The 18,257-nt window shown below is 27.5% G+C and overlaps 1 protein-coding gene across 1 annotated transcript; it reads right to left on the bottom strand.

Moving 5' to 3' along the window:
• Window positions 1-213: 213 nt before the first annotated feature.
• Window positions 214-16,037, bottom strand: LOC136985340 (MAM and LDL-receptor class A domain-containing protein 1-like). The gene is made up of 19 exons (XM_067282601.1): window positions 15,865-16,037; window positions 8,565-8,629; window positions 8,464-8,488; window positions 8,214-8,390; window positions 7,759-8,036; window positions 7,587-7,680; window positions 7,363-7,509; window positions 7,208-7,291; window positions 6,530-6,723; window positions 5,812-5,896; window positions 5,629-5,655; window positions 5,012-5,167; window positions 4,645-4,919; window positions 3,735-3,822; window positions 3,624-3,653; window positions 3,407-3,541; window positions 2,940-3,208; window positions 559-640; window positions 214-483 (listed from the first exon to the last, which is right to left on the bottom strand). Exons 2-19 carry the CDS (start codon window positions 8,613-8,615, stop codon window positions 428-430), a joined length of 2,253 nt encoding a protein of 750 aa, XP_067138702.1. The 5' UTR covers window positions 8,616-8,629; window positions 15,865-16,037; the 3' UTR covers window positions 214-427.
• Window positions 16,038-18,257: the final 2,220 nt, after the last annotated feature.

Raw genomic sequence — 18,257 nt, 5'->3', positions numbered from 1 at the left:
TTCTTCTTTATATCTTATTTAATTTCATCAATAATATTGTGTCTCACTTCTCCCATTTTTTAAAATTTATAAACTTGTCTTTAAAATGATTAAACCAAAAACCTTGATTTGAAATCTAATATCATTTTTTTAATATTTTTAAATAAATCTAATAGGCTATCTTTTAATGAATATTCCAAAAAAATTAATGTAATTATAAAAAGTTATATAATCTGCATTTCCTGTAAAACTTTATTCTTAATATTCCTTCTATAAACATTTTAAAAAATGATTTACAATTTTAAATAAACATTACAAAGTTAATGATGTTAAAATGCGATTCATTAAATAATATACATGACTAGACGAAAAATCCATTGATGACCTCTGAAAAGATTAGTTTGGCAACCCGTAGATTTTATGCCAGAAAATGGCACAGCATCAAAAGTTAAGTAGTTGGCAAATTATTAGGCTGAACTGTTGGAGCGAAATAAGGAGGACGTGCTGCAAATGAAATATTTAAATATAATAAGAATTTAAACAATTTTTCTACATATGTGTTTAAAACTGTGAACTTACTAGGACATGATGTATCCATTTCATAAAATCGAACGTCGTCAATAACAAATCCAGAATGCTGCACTGTTGCTCCGATAACGACCTAGAACCAATTATCGTTTAGTCATTAGTCAATTACCTTATTCTAAAATTATTTTTTATCAATATTATTTACCAGCCAAGGTAGCTGGCTTCGCTCGGGAAAATGATGTATTAAGTAAAGGTAATAGACTCAATGTATATACGGGAAAAAAATATGATAAATTTATAATGGATCCGACGAAAAGCAATTTTTCATCGAAAGAAGTTCTAAGACTCGCTGACAATCTGACGCGGATGAAAATGGCAATGGTGATATATTTAGTTCTGTATATATGTATCTACAGACGTATACACAAGTACGAATTCATATAAACCGGTTCAGCTGTTTTCCCATGATACTCGAAAAGATAGACACAAATTCAATTTTATATATACAGTATAGATTATTACAAAGTCTATATTATGATATTTTTAATTGTATGAAAATTTCCAAATTAAAAAGCCTGACTACTATTATCCAAACATTAGAATAATATATTTTTATTAGTTATTTGTTTCAAAATACAGGGTCATTATAATTAAATATATAAAGCCAAAAGCTGTGCTATACTTGACAAAACAGTGTTGCAGTGCCCTTTATTAATGTCATACTTGTGTTCCTTAATTCTAACAGCTGAGCTTCTTGTGAGCACAAGCGGAAGACTCTGTAGTTAAATGGAATAAAGCTACTATTATTCAAGACCATGCGTTCCCCATCATTAGCTTTACACGAAGAAAAAATTGAAATCTACAAAAGTAAATTAAAGGATGGTTGTATTAATTCAAGGGATGCGGATGGATTAGCTTTTGCATGGAAATTCTACATAAAAGAAAAATTAAAATATAATAATTCTTAGTCCGTACCTGCCCTTATATTTTGATGGCTTTTTTATGTATTTATTTTATTATTGTTTATTTTTATTTTATATTATTTTTATTTATTTTATTATTTATATCATCGTTGCTTCAGTGTATTTAGCATGTTTTATTTTGTTATTTATTTGTTTAATTATTATTTTCATTTTAAATTTGAATGTATAATGTTCGAACGTACTGTACGTTCGTTACAATTTTACAGTAAAATACGTTTGAACACCAGTACACCTGAAGATGGCCTATTCCATTAGGCTGAAAACGTTAGTGTTTAATTAAATAAAGAATTCTCAGCGAATAGAAGGTGTTGGATGCTTTATTAAGTGTTTTGAGATTACTTTTTAATATACAGTATAGTTATTTTCATTTCAAATTTAAAATTTTTTAAATAGCAATTTTATTTGTATTTTCTATTTTGTTTAATTAGCTAATCATATAATGTACACAATTTTTGTATAAATTAATCACACTAAAATAAATTTGTTGTTTTACACTTAGTCTAGATTAAATAGACACATATATACATGAGGGCTTTTCACTAGTGTGATAAGCCCGCATGTATATACGTGTTCTAGTCTAAGTGTAAAACAAAATTAAAGGCTAAAAGCAATAGATTATCCCATTAAATTTGTTATATTTGAGGAGCACAAATTGTTTATCATAATATAGACTAATCTTTAATTCTTACACACTATATAAATCGAAAGTAGCATTTTCGTTACAGAGCTACATTAATAATTGCGAACTTTGACAATATCGCACAACTTCGGTATTAATTTGAAACATTTAATTATCAAAAGTGTTATGAAATCAATGTATTAAAATGATTTTTCCTTAATTTTCGATAAGCATTATTCAATTTTCTTCGTTTAACATTCATTTGTCAATCATTTATATACGTTTCCAACCTTCGACAAACATCGAAATTCGATGTTCTTAGAGCTTTATTTCAAGATTTTGAGAAAATAAAGCACAGTCAATTAAGCCGAGTACCGGTAACTGTTTTATTATATATCTTAAAATATACTATTGTAGGAATAAATTCGAGCAATATTGAGACTCGACTAACTTATAGATTTTTTTTAAATGAAATTTTAAATCAAACTTTAAAAAATATATTTACTTAATTCTAAATTATTGATATATATGTATTTGAAAATTATAATTGTTGGCTATTAAAATTCAACAAAATCACAGAATTCTTGTAATAAGTAATAATATATTGTACTTCTCCTTGCTAAATAATATAATTGTAGTGTACTGCGAAGATTTAGCGAGTTATTTATTTTATGTTAAGAATGATTTTCATTCGTGGTTATTACGTGAGTAATTATATACGTTATATTGCATTAAATATTCAAACCATTAATCACATTCAAGTATTTATTTATGTATAGAATTTTGTTAATTTTTCAATTATAAATATTGAGAAGTATTAATTTGCTTACAGTGAAATCATGTTCGCTGAATACTTCCACTTGGCCAAATGAAAAAGAAGATGGAGAATTTTCTTCTTCAGCATCCCTTACAAAACTCCAAACGATATTTGAAGTGTTATTGCTTTTAACATAAACGCTAAGTGTTGCTCCTTCTTCTTCGTCAATAGTCGCGTACCAAAATGTAAAACATCGAGATTTATTCCCATCCATCGTGGGACTATGCAGTTCCGCTGTTGCTGCTGTAGGTAGAGTGAAGACGTCGATATAAACAAACCCGGCTAAAAGTGAAAAGAGAACAAATACACATAATATATTTTTATGTTCAAATGAAGAAATTGAGAAAATTCATCCGAAGAAAAAATTACAGGATTATCTAGAGAGAAAAATTTGAACCACTCTAATGGATTCTATCTCACTTTATTAACTGGATAGATAGATAAATATATACATAAAGTTAAAAACTTCTATTTAATTACCTCCAGGAACGTTAAAAGTATGATCTTTAACTGTTGCTGGACGCGCTTGACCACTCGGAACTCGCCATTTTGGAGAACTAGAGGTAAATGTAACGGATTTCCAATCACATAAATCTACATCAAATGCGCAGTCACCTATTTCAATTAGCACAATAAAGAAACGTATTGTTATTAACACATTTTTGAATAATTGCAGTTTTAACTGAAATGATCTTACCTAAAGCTGTAAGAGCTCTTGTTGGCTTTCCTAGAATATGCATAAGGTATCAAAGTACTGTAAGTAAATCATTTAAAAATTTTATAAAACATTGTGAAAATTTGTACATACCAAGACATTTAAAAGGGGTTGTGAAAGTTATATCATCTATCGCTATTACTGATCTGGATTCTGCTCCTTTAATTGCTTCAATGGCAACCTGTTAAAATGTCGACAATCATATTTAGTTCTTCAATAAATTTCTATAAATATGTAATCTGTACTGGCATTTTAATTTAAACTTGGTTGATATTTATTATGAATTTTTAAGAAATTTGAAGGTAATATTATTAATCACATGATCGGTCAAAAAATGACCAACCAAGATTTTTACATTTTTGGTCTCAAGGACCTTCAAACGTCCAGAAATCTAAAAAAATTCGGGGGATTTTTCTGTATGTATGGATGTTAGTGTGTGGGGGAACACGATTTTGTTCACTCACTGAAGGTCCTGTGCTTTTTGATGAAAATTTCTTTTTGATGAAAATTTCTAAAGTTTTGCAGGGATGTTTGTGTATTAGGAGAATTAATGCTATTAAATTTTGATGGTTAAGGTCGAGAGGGTGGGAAGATGAAGGAGGCTCGTCTGTCACATCTCGAGTGGGGTCGGACTTAATGATGATTTTACTCTTAATTAGCATTTACAAGTGTTTATAAAACTCACTACCCTCAAAATTAAGCTTTTTGCCATTTTATACTAATTATTAATAACTTCAATAAAGGCATTAAATTGTTTGAATTAATTTTTACCAAATTTATTAAGGCCAAATTTAAAATACAGCAAAATGTACTATTTAAAATGCATATTTTAATTTTTCTGATAAATTTTAATTAAATAATATATCTATGATGATATATTTAGAACAGCAGATACTGGTATTACCCAAACGAGAATTGGATATACTAGAAGTTATATCCATAATTGAATATTTACTTGTTAGATGCAATAATTTAAGATTAAATATTTAAAACAAAATTTTACTCTGGAATTAACTTCTCGTGGTAATCCTATCTGTGCGTAGAACCATCTCGAATCTTGATGATTATTTAATCTCCATAAAATGGAAGATGTGTTGTCGCTTCGAATTAGTTTTACTAGAATACCGCCGATGGGTTCTCCAGCTGTCGAAGATAACAAAAATGCCCAAAACGACAAACAGTAAGGTAAATTAGTAGGTTCTAAAACTGGACTGATTAACATTCCTCTGTCCAATGAAGCGTGTTGAAAATTACTTGTATCAAACTTCATATAAAAATCTACAATAAAATAAAAGTGGGTTAAATTAAATTACAAAAATAAACTTTTTTGTATTATCTTCATTTTCACGGATTACAAGGAAATCAGTTACCTAATCTACCCGCTCCCGTCATTGTATAAGTATGTCCTCGAGGATTAAGATGAGTTCCATCACCAGAAACTCTCATCCAAAGAGGTGGACTATTCTCTCTTAACTTTTCATAAATTTCTTGCCAACCGCACATATCAACTAAAAACGCGCAGTCACCTAAAAAATGATTATTTTCATTTTTTAGCTTTTGTGATATAACACCTTAAAATTATAAAATTTTTGAAACCTTCTTTATTGAAATACATTTTCTGCATTTATAGATCTATAAAATTTATAAATTATTTATTTTATTTTTAATTATTTGGTTTTATAATATTACGTTTCCTGTTTCGGACAGTATTTTGTAAAATAATTGATTAGTGAAAAAACTTGTGAAAATTTTTATTTTATTAAAACTTGTTTAAAAAAATTTAATTCATCTTTTAATCTATTTTAAAATGTATAACTAAATTTTTAAATAAAGATAAAATAAGCTTTTTTTTAAAATCCTGTCTAGTTTCCTAAACAGAGTATAAAAATCACAATATTCTTGTAATTTTAAAACTAATTTTCTAACAAATTTAATAAATTGAAAAAATTTCGATGAATGCAATGAAATTAATTACAAATACGTTTACCTCTTCTGCTAGCTTCTCGCGGAACACCTATAAGAAATATAAGAAATATAAGAAATATATAAGAAATATAAGTTTAAAATGTTTTTACTACTTATTATTCATATAAAATATAAACAAAAAAAGAGGACTTTATAATCATCAAAATACAATATTTAACAGTAACAATAATCAATTTGAACTCACTTGGACACGTTCCATCAACAAGAGAAACGTCATCTAAGGCAATATCACCCTGACCAGGGATTCTAACTTCGGCTTCAAAAATTACCTGTTTAATTTAGTAAATATTTAATTTTTAATACGTTTACAAAATGATAACATTTTATTTTCCCGTTTTGTCTCGTACCGTTATGGGACCCCAATTAAGCTGATATTGATGATGAAGAACATTCAAGCTTTACTCGACCAGTGAAAATATGAGAGTAAATTATATATTACTAGTTTGTATATCATTAGCATATATTGTTTTAGTAGCTAGTGAGTGTTCTGCGGTTGTGGAATATGTTGGTACTCAGCACGCTCAAAGCCAACAACTCCGTAAAAAAATACATAAATTGTATGTGGCCCGTCGGAAGCCTACGAAGTTCCCTTGCGTCTCTCATCTAGAAAAGGTTGCTCATCACTGTTTTTAAAGCAATAAGTATACATTTGGAGAAAAATGAAAGTGTTGTATAAACGATGATGGCACTCCTGTTATCATTCACTGTGTATAATTAAATATCTCGTCTGCATATATATCAATTATATCAACGCATATACCGAACGTATTCCGTGAATACTAGCTGTTTTTATCTGTCTTACGATAAGAAATTTTTGGAGTATATATAGATATATACTCCAAAAATATTGTAAAAATTATATTGTATAAAATTTGAATATTTACATAAAAAGAGCAAATTACCCAATAGGGAGCTGGCAAAGATAGTGTTACTTCTCCTTTGTGCCATTGATCGGCTGTTAGACTACCGGAATTTAGGCTCCAAACAGCGTCGCTAATTTGTTTTTGGAGCGAATCGTAAAGATATATACGTAAGCCTCCTATTCCGGCACCAAACATCGAAGTGAAAAAGCTGAGACACATAGGGCCGTGGTCTCCTAATTAAAATAAAATTGAAACAATTCAATAAATATTATAATTAGCTTTAAGTTATTTATTAGTAAAGCATGAGAAAATTATATTGATGCACCAACGAAACATATCATTTTAATGTTATATTAGAATGCGTCTTGAAATTCAATGCATTTGAAAGCTTTTGCCGAAAATTTTCATTGCTGATAACATACAGTAAGTTATTTACGAAATTAATATTTTGCGGAAACGGGTTGCAACTAGGTTTAGTTGCAATCAGTTTCTGCAAAATATTAATTTCGTAAATAAGTTACATATAAGGCACCTTCAAAACATGTTTATCTTTCTTTTCGTTCGATAAAATTATTAATTTAGTCATTTAAAAGAGCCGATTTAATTTCAAAAAGCATGCTTTTTTTAAACAAGTACATCTAATTAAATAATTAATAGAGTTATTTAGGATAAATATATAATTAATAATAAAACTAAAATAAAATAAAACATATTAACCTGTTGGATTTAGAGTGGGGCTCCAAAGTTGGGCAGTATCTCCTGGTCTTCTTGGATAAGATGAATCTATATATGCATATCCTCCTAATTAATAAAAATAAAATTTGTGAATATTTTTATCTTAAGTTTCCAAATATTTTGTAAATGATTCCGACCAGTCCTTCCTTTTGTGATACTGCTACCATGATCTCTTTCGGGACCTGTAACAGTACTATCACTTCCTCTCCCCATCTTCCAATCAAAATCGTCTCCACTATTGACATTTGTCCAGTCACAAAAATCATATTCGAAAGTGCAATCTCCTAGAATTAGTTTTAAAAGTAAAACGTCATTTTCAATTATTAAACTATTAATATTTCAAAATAATAAAAATAATAACCTGGACAAGGACCGTCGTATAAAGCGATATTATCTATTGCTGCAAAGCCGCGTCGATTCAGATTATCGTCTTTTGGAAAAGTCTCGAATACTATCTATTTAATGTAATAGTATATATCATAAAGCAATCAGAATTATACATTTTTAAATTATTACAAAGAAGAAAATCTTACTCGATACGAATTTTCCCTGGTAAAAGAAACTTTTCCATTAGTCCATTGGCCGTCGGTAGTGTCTAACATTTCCCAAATAGTGTACGATTTATTATCGACCGTGTCGTAAATCACTACCCTCAATCCGCCTACACACAACCCTTCCAAATTATATCTGAATCTCAAACATTTACCTCTTCCAGTTGTTGGAGGATTACTAAAACTTGGCAACCAAGCTTTTTTAGTTTGATTGCTCTTTTGTCTTCCCATAATGGATATATCAATAAATGCGTAGCCACCTACCAAACGAAAATTGTATATTAAACTTAAATGACAATAATTATATTGAATTATTAATTAAAAAGACTAATATTAGATAAACACAAAATGTCTAATTTATAGTCCCAATAAGCTATTCTGTACCACGTGTTCTTGCGAACATTTTTATACCAAAATGCATTAGAGAAATTTCGTACCTTTAACAGAGCCACTAGCATCTGTTGTTGGACCGCCATACCAATAAGCTTCTCTTCCTCGACCGAGTCTCCAATTATAAGACGATAAGTGCGTTGACGGATAATCCATATCGAAAAAACAGGAAATTAAATTTCCCGCTCTATCACTAAAACCACACGCGCTAGAAGGGGCTACGACTGTAAATATATATTTCTAAAATATAATATAAACTTATATTTCTTTCAATAAATTATTTTCTTAAGAACTTACCTGTCATTTCTGTGGTTTGAGCAAACTAGAAATTTAAAAGTTTTAAGTATTTTAACATTTTCTTTTAATTACAATTTGATTAATGCATTTAAGAAACTTACCGATAATACAAAAATCCACTTTAAAATGAAAAGATAATAAAAGATCCTCATTTATTATCCAATATCTAAAAATTATTTATCAAAAATCAGTATTTTTCAGTTCATAAGATTATTTTACGCCTTTAAAATTAAGTTTTCTTAATGACGTTAAGAATATATAAGGCTTTATTGTCAAACTTATCATTAGATTTTTTTAAATAATTTTTACATAAAATAATAAAATATTAAAAAATTATTTTATAAAATTTTAAATTAACAATAACATATTACTGTACTTATTTATCTTTTATCTCTGGTACAATAGTTATTTATCATAAAATAATTAATTTAACAACTTTTTACTTAAAAAATTAATTATGTACTGTATTTAGAATGAACTCGCAGCTGTCAAAATTATGCTAAAACATGCCTAAGAATAATATGAAATATTTGAAATAAATAGAAAAAAACAATCCTAGTTCGTTGAAATTAGAAAAAAGTGTTACTATGAAAGAATTTTTAAAATCGATTAATTAAATATCGATTTAAATAAAGTATATTGATTAACATTTCAGAAAATGAAATAAATTATTACTGAATAAATTATATATTCTACAAACAATTGATATAAAAATAAGCTTATTATTTGTTAGTGTCATTTAATTTCTAAAATAATTATTAATAATTATTTTATAAATTGTAATTACAGTAATTTAATTTTACTGTTATGATAATTTACCAAATTTACTGTGTATTAACGTTTCGATTTTGCTCATCTTAAATTTATTAATTCTATAACAATTCTATTATTTTTGTACCAGGTAATTATTGCAATTAATTATGAAAATCGTTTGTATTGTGAAGCCATTTTTCATAATTGTAATAACTTTTTGGATTTATAATTACATTTTTAAAGAAAACGTTTTTCTGTATATAAAGGGGGTTTTTTATATAAGAAGGAAAAGTGTGAGATAAAAGCATTATCATTGAACGTTTTTTTTGAAAAATTTTAAATAGGTTAAATATTATTCTATAAATAAAACAATCTAATTAATTGTAATTTTTAAAAATTTTAATTATTTAAATTTTTTGTTGGAAATTAAGTTTAGAATGATATTTAATTCAGTCAGTTAAATTTTATTCTTATGATATTGTTTTATAGTGTCCGTTAAAATAGTTTTATTCCTTCTAATATAACTTGGAGTTAAAGATAAAACTTTAGATAAATGCAGAAATCTTTTAACAACTTTATAAATGTTTAATTAATCCAATAATTTTAAATGTATTTCTTTTTTTATAAGAGGGTGGATAATTTTTTCTTTTTATAAAATTCCTACGTAATTAATATTACATGTTTCAAAAGAGACTCGTTTATAATTTAATTTTCGCTAAGTATTATCATATAAAATTATTTTCGTCAATATACATCTGATTTAAAATCATTTATTATTAATTTCGTTTGACGAATTATTGAAATATGTATTCTAATAGGTTTTTAATCCAATCATTCATTTCTGCTTTATCTCTGGTAAATTCTGATTGAGTCTGCGACCGAAACAGATATTAAATCGTTTACTTAACGTTTGACTAAAGGAAAGGAATAATATATGATCTATAGCTACGTAAATAAAGCTGATATTAATGCCAACTCTGTCTTTTCTCTTGCTATATAATCTTCGTTTTTCCCACGTACTGAGATAAAGCCTATTATCAGACTAAAATCTCTAAATATTTGGCAATTAATATGAATATGGAATGATTAAAAATCTGAGAATAAACTCCATGAGCTCAAAAGAACTATTGAACATTGGCAATAAGTAACGTAAAAACAAGAAAGAAGTCATCCTAGTGGAATTAGAATCGGACATAACTGCTCACAGATCTCTTTATTTATTAAGTGAACAACCAAATATGCACATTTTTTTGTAAACATGTTTAATGCTTTTACATTATCCTCTACGTTGTATATAGTATAATATAAAAGACGCATATTACAGCATTATTGCACCATTGTAGATATAAAAACGATTTTTAAAATCTCTAAGAATTACCCTCTGAGAAGGTTTTAGATTTTTAAGAGCAATTTCTGTTTGGGAATCTATAATTATTTATTCTTGTAAAGATATTTTATAACTGGAAGTGTCTGATGCACTCTCAATGGGTTTAAGTTTACACTGGCCAAAACAATAAGGGGGTCAATGGATATTGGTGATATGATGTAAGCCAATCGTGTAATATCATATTTACTACACATGGAATATGATGTGGACATCAGAGAGATGCACATTTGTATGGAAATCAGTACACGAGACAGCAGAATACGCAAATGATCGATTCCTATGTAAACGATGTTGCCCCAGGACTCCCCTTGTTCAACTGCAAATTGTCTTTATCGGTATAAATCTGTTGGTTTTATGCAGTAGTTGATTTCAATGATGTTTTGCCAGCATGATTTACCTGAATTACCAGCATGGAGATCGATTGGAGTTTTGGAAGCTGGACAGACGCAGAGTGGTAGCAGAAGCCAAGGGAGTGTCACAAAATGTCATTTCCTAACTGTGGATCTGCTTCCAGCATACAGGAAATATTTGAAGATGACAAGGTCAAGGATGTCCAAGAGCAACAACAGCAAGGGACGATCGTTTCTTTTTGTTAAGTACTGTACCTATCAGAACAGGTGACAGAGTACTACAGAATTTCAACATCAGCTTCATTTGGCAACAGGACACAGGGTATCAAGTTAAACTATTCAAAATCATCTTCGGCAAGTTAGTCTTTATGAACATGGGCCAATGATTTGTGTCCCTTTAACTGCATAACAACGTAAGGTCTGCAAGAACTGCAGGAACCTCATTGTGATTGGGAACATAACGAAAGGAATCCAGTTCTCTTTACCAATGAGTCCAGATTCGCCCTGCAGTCAGACAATCGACGAGTTCTCATCTGAAGTATACAAAGTACTGTATATGAATTTATCCAGCATTTGTGCAGTTCCTGCACAAATGCTGGATTTGTGCAGTATTTGTGGATTTGTGCAGCATTTGTGCAGGAAACATCAATATATGGTGGAGGTGGATTGGTGGTTCGGACTAGCATAAGCATGATATGCATACAGACATGCACATAATCAAAAGACAGTCTGACGGGCCGCAAGTACAGAGACAAAATTCTCCAACCTATTGTCATGTCATATGCTGAAGCTGTATTTGTGAGTTATTCTTGCTGATGGATGATAACACTCACTGAGCTTGTCTAATGGATAACATACTTCAGAAGCAGGAACTGACGTACGGAGTGGCCAGCATGCTTCCGTGAGTTAAATCCTATTGAGCATGTCTGGATGTCCCTGGCAGATGAGTTACAATATCGAAATATCGAACAATTCTAGGAATTTTTAAAAGTTAAGTTTCGCTCACTTTACAGTACATTATTTAATTACAGTTTTAAGAATTTTTCTTAAATTATCGAATTAATTATTTTAAAATTCTTGAAATTTCAATTTATTTTAGCTGTAGTATTATAAAATGAAATATTTATAAGTATAATATTTCATTGTAATACGAATTAGTATAAAGAAAATTAATAAAACATTTAAAATTTTGTTGAGTTTTTTAAGTTTACATTTTAGAAAATATAAATTAACATGAATTTCTTCCTATCGTATGTTAATTATTAATCTTACAAGTTAGATTTACTCGACACTTAAATACAATTTATCTTCACTTAAATGAAGTGTTTATAAATTTATTGTTTATATAAATAATATTTTTAATATAAATAATGAAGTATGCATTAAAATTTGCAAATAATTTCTGAGTTTAAAAATATTAATTATTTTAAAGGATTTTATATAAATAAATAAGTTCATGTACAATGTAAATATCAGATTGTAAAGATGAAATTTAGACATTTTGAAAAAAAAAACTTTATTGACAATTAACTCAAAAACGATTACAGTTCAGCCTGGTAGATAATCATTAATCACATCTCGCTACTTTTGCTGCAAACTTTCAAATCTCTGAGCATTTGAATGACTAAGGGTTTTTTTTTTTTTTTTTTGAAGAAAATCTCGAACGTCGAGTTTTGTCATTAAACTGTATATTGGCAACATGATTCTGCAGGGCTCGAATTAGATGGTAGTCAGTTGGCGCCAAATCTACTTTGTAAGACGGATGAGGCAGAACTTTCCAGCTCAGACTGGTTCAGCTTCTCTAAGGTCATCTTTGCTCCATGTACTGGCGCGTTGTCGTGGCAGCATTGGACTTCGACAGTTTTTGGATGAAGTTCTTTGAACTTGGTGTTCAAACGATCCACTTGTAGACAATAGAGTCCTTTCGTTACAGTGATGTTAGTTGAAAGCAGCTCCGTCACGATGACGCCGAACAAACGTAGATCATAGCCTCCTTCTGCGCACTATCAGTCCTTTGACATTTACAACAGCTGGTTGACCTTTGTTTACCCATGAACGCTTTAACAAACGCGTTTCAGATGAAGATTGTGAGCTTTCGTTGCGATGTGGCCACTTTTGAAGTGATAGAGCGAATAGGTTCTTTCCAATGTTTCATATTGTCAGACATTGCTGATGCGACTATTTTCAACGAAATATGTGATGAAACATGCTTTGGTTACTCTACTTATGCACCCAAATCGAACGTTCTAGAACATTTTTCCGATCGTTTCTAGAAAAATATCGAAATGTCTAAATTTCACCTTACAATCTGATATAACAATGGAATGAGAACACCCGCCGTAGTATTTCGACTAGTCATTGTAAGTTATAAGGCATCGTTGCATTTTTATACATTTTCTTCGTTTAATAATATTTTATAAATTATATTGTCTGAGATTAAGTTATTACGAAATTTAAATTTGGTAAAATTTTAATAGAGAACTAAAAATTTATTTGAAGAATTGCTACAGAACGAATTTTTATTTCTTGCCGACTCTTCAAATAGTTGCCTCAGCCATAGTTAATAATTATTGCATTTGGTAGATTTTTATAAGTCACGAATTTTTTTATGAATTTTATTTGGAAGTTTTTGAATAAGACATATTTTATATTACAGAAATTACAGTTTGGTTGTTACTCATAAAAAATGATTTCGTAAAAATAAAAATTGCAATTAAACAAGATCAGGTATATATTTGAATCGAATATCGAATAAAACTGAGTATCTAATTCATTACAAAGTTCACATAACTTTAAGTCATCACTATTAATATATATATATATATTGACAAAACTGAAAAGATACGCACAAAGCGAGCTCAGTAAATAATTTTGCGTGTAAAAGAATGTATTACCACATTAGTATTGAATCGAAATTAATACAGAAAGAATTAAAATGTAGGTTACTGACCAAGTGACATTATCGTGAGACTAAGTATAGAATATTCTATGGTCATCCGGACAGCCTCTTGTGGACGTCGACCCGAAACGTCATCGGGAAACGAGGGAGTGAATTTGTCACGGAAGAAATTCGTGTGAATGCGCTTAAATTTACGCAGAAATAATCAGAAAACTAAACTTTTCCAGCCATTTCAAAAGAATGAATGCATTTAGTATTTCAAAAGACGAACAAACCCTACTTTCGAAATATTTTTTGGAGCACTAAAATATCAAATATGTTTTTAAAATTAAAAAGAAAACTATTAAAAAAACTGATTTAAAACCAGTTTGATTTACGCAAGACTATGACAACCTAATATTGTGGCTGAAATAATGAAATGATTTCACTAGAGCAAAAATTGAACGAAAACATCAAATTCAATAATACATTTAAAATTGAAAAAATAATAACATGTAACTGTTTATAAAAATTCGACTTACTTTGATGATTTTAACTATTTATTTTAAAAAAGAATTTAATTTATTTGCAAAAATGAATTTTTTTAATATCGATTTTCAGATGAATTTAGTGTTAAAATAACTGCTTTTGCATTTGTGTAATCGAAACAAAATGGTGTTCTCGAGATTTATTTTTTTCGGGGTTGAAAGCAAAGAGCAATTATTTTTCTGTATAGTGAATTCACAATTCTCTGTTTTTAATAAACCGATTCGAGTGCAATAATTAAATCTGTATATTTTATTCCCCTTTTATTACGAATTCATATAAATTCATTTTTGCTTTACTTCACAGTTTTTCGTACAGACAAACACATTGACTAAATTTATTTGTGTATGTATTTTACGCAGTTATTTTTAACATATAATTTACAGCTATGGGAACGTATTGTACGTTTATTGATTCAAAGGTAACCGTAGAACATATATTGAATGGATTAAATATAATGGATTAAATATAAATAAATATCTTATGTTGTTAAGATATCCTGTAAGAGGACATCCAAATATTTCTAATTATATCAAAGGCTATAAATTATGTATAATAATAATCTTTAATAGAAATGCGAAAGCTGTAGTAGCCTGTATATTAAACAATAAGTTAGTAATTTTATATTTATAAAATTTTTTAAATAATAGTGGTGAATTAGCAATACGATTATCTTAAAATTTAGTTTCTAGTCTTAAAACATATATTTTGTTTATAATTATTATTTCACTCAATTTTTTTTTTTTGAAATAATGTCTAATAATTAACTCTTAACTTGAAAATAATTTATTCCATCAAACGTTATACATTGCGAGACAAATGTTTGATTTAATTTCTCATGTTAAACTTATTAATTTTGTTACTTTGAATAAAAATTATTCGTAATATCTAAAGCTGTAGTTTGTTTACTTACATTAAGCATAAATAAAAAAAATAATAAAGCCGTAGTGTTAGAAGTGGCATTATTTTATTAAATATATATAAACAATTTGCTTTTCCAAAAAAAACAATAATAATAAAATGCAAAACAATTGCCAAATTTTTCTAATTGATTACTCATTGTGTTAAAAAATTAAGAATGTTATTTGATTGCAAAATAATATAATTTAAAATTAGTTTAAAATTCAGTTCTACATTAAAGATTGTACAGCTTCGATTTTCCAAAGAAATTAAAAATAATTTTATGAAAATAACCGTATAATGCTATAGCTTTCGATGAAAAAAGACAAAATAAAACGAAATTTTACGAATACTTTTTCATTATATCTATTAACGATTATAATCAAATATACAAAATAATATCGTTACACAAACTAAAATTTTTCAATATTTTTAATGGAATATTTTTCTCGAGATTTTCCAAAAGTTATATATGAAATAATACGGAAAATGAAAAGATTTTAAAAATAGCTACAAATATTACTTTTCGAATCTTCAAAATATGATAAGCGAGATATATTGTAATGAAAAAAAAATCGAGGACTTACTTACGACACACTTCACACGAGTTAAATCCGAGATGGCTAAAAGCTTTGTCGCTACGGTATTCTCTACCTATAAAATTCTCCACCTACGATACACAGATTCAGACTGTCATAATTTCGTCACGTCCGCATGCGAGAGAACGGTTCCTGCGCATAGCGTGTATTGTCAATGGAGTGTACAAATTTTAATTCCATCCGACGAGTGACCGTTGACCTCTTACCGTTGACTCAATCATTTTCTATAATACAAATAAATTTCCCTTTTGGATAATTCTAATGATTTTATTCGAATTTTTTTTTTTATAATAGATTATGCAAGCTTCTATTGAGATAAAGTTTCACGAATATTATTTCTTCATATTTATTTTCAGCAAGACTTATTGTTCCTATGTGAATGCAATACTGAATGAGATTTTGAAATATCTTTATTGAATATTATATATATATATGCTCTCTTTGCATATGTATTTATTAGTTTCAAACTCGCGTTCACAATACAATATATTATTCATTAGATTTTAAATCTTTTATCATACAACTTATCTGGCTATTAAACTTTGAATCCTTTCTATTCTTAGTTATCACGTTCCAAAATATATTTATTCTTGTAAACACTACAATGACTATATAAAAATTTTATATAAGTTTGTTAGTATATTTGTATCCTTTTTTCTTAAAAATTCCTCCTACAATCTATTGCAAAAATTCTTACGAGTCTCGAAGTGGTGAAGTCAAAGGTGAATATTGTTGGTAGTCTGAAAATATTACTAGTTAATGAGCCGTGCATAATGGACGTTTCCTATTTCGAGCGAAACGAACTTGAGATAAATATTTGTTTTGTAGAGAATTCAGACGAAGGAAACGGCGTAACCACACGATTCACTATTTATAAAATGATAAATATGTAATAATAATAACTTCTATAATTTAAAAAATAAACTTTTAAACTTTCGTATTATTATAATTCGTGGGTGTTTTTTTTGTGATCTAATGGGAATACGATTGTTTTGGTGGGGGACAAACAGCCATTCGATGTACTGCCTGTAATGTAAATATAAATAAAATAAATACATAAAACTTTCTTAAGAAACTGAAAATAAATTAGATATTAGATTAACTCAGAAGAAATAAGATTAAAAAATTTTTATCGTAACTTGCTTCATTCAAATTATATTAATATTGGTGCAATGAATTTTGTTATTTGGTTTTTATTAAAATGTATATAAAAACTCGTAAGAAAAACTGTATAATTTAAATTATTGTAAATTATAATAATATCAACATCAACATAAAACAAATATTTTTAAGTAATAAAAATAAATGTATTTGAAAATATAAATGAAGAGAACATTTCTATAAAAAAAAAATTTAATTTGAAAAATGCAATATTTTTTTGTTGTTAAATAGATGAATGTTATGGAATGTTTATATTAAATAAATATAATTTTAATAAAGACTAATTAAAAAAAATAACAAATTTTTAAACAAACTATTTTTATTTTTTGTTAAAATCCAATCGAATCAATTCTGAATTCTTATATTTTTAATTCTAATTTAAGTTAGTACGTTTAACAATTTTAATTATCAGATTTTAAAATATTTCTTATAAAATATTTTAAATAAATATAAAATGCTTATTATTATATTGAGATTAATATATTTTATAATTTATAAGTACGTAAAAGCATTGCTTCTTAATATAGCTGTTAAATACAGTTTAAGCAAAATAAAAAAAAATGATGCATTAATATAAAAGCTTCCGCTTGTTATTATTGATCATTTGAAAACTTCAAGTATTAAGATAATTTTATTGTTCTTCGTAAGACATTAAGTTGATCAAATAATAATTTGAATTTATTCTGCAAATAATATTTTAAATGCTAGCGAATAAACTGTATTCGTAGGATAAACTTTGAATTGTGGTTTTATTAACTTAATTTCACAAACCTTTGAAGACAGAAAAAGCTTTAATTAATTCATTAACAAAAAATTAACACGCAGAAAATGTATACAGAACATTTTTTTTATTATTATTTATTTTATTTAAATGTGTACACGTTTATAATAGAGAAACATCTCTCTCTGGACAATGCCAAATTTAAAAGACTTTATAGTTTGTACTAGAATATGTAAAAATTAATTTATTAAAAATTATATTTAAATTTTTTTCATCTATTCAATCGTATAACATTTTGTATAACAACCAAAATGTAAAATAATAGAAAAAAATTAATTAATTTTTAAAATATCTTCATGTTGATTGTATACTTTTAATTAAAATTTTCGACAATAATTCTTCAATTTTTCATTTAAAATTAAATAAAACTAAATATTATATTTTCTTCTTAACTAAACAGTTGATGAGAATTAAAACTGGAGATACATTTATCAGTTTC

The sequence above is a fragment of the Centruroides vittatus genome, unplaced genomic scaffold (assembly GCF_030686945.1).
Source record: "Centruroides vittatus isolate TY-2023 unplaced genomic scaffold, ASM3068694v2 contig_958, whole genome shotgun sequence".
Lineage (NCBI taxonomy): Eukaryota > Metazoa > Arthropoda > Arachnida > Scorpiones > Buthidae > Centruroides > Centruroides vittatus.
Note: the sequence above shows the minus strand (reverse complement) of the source record. Positions and strands in the feature narration are given on the sequence as shown.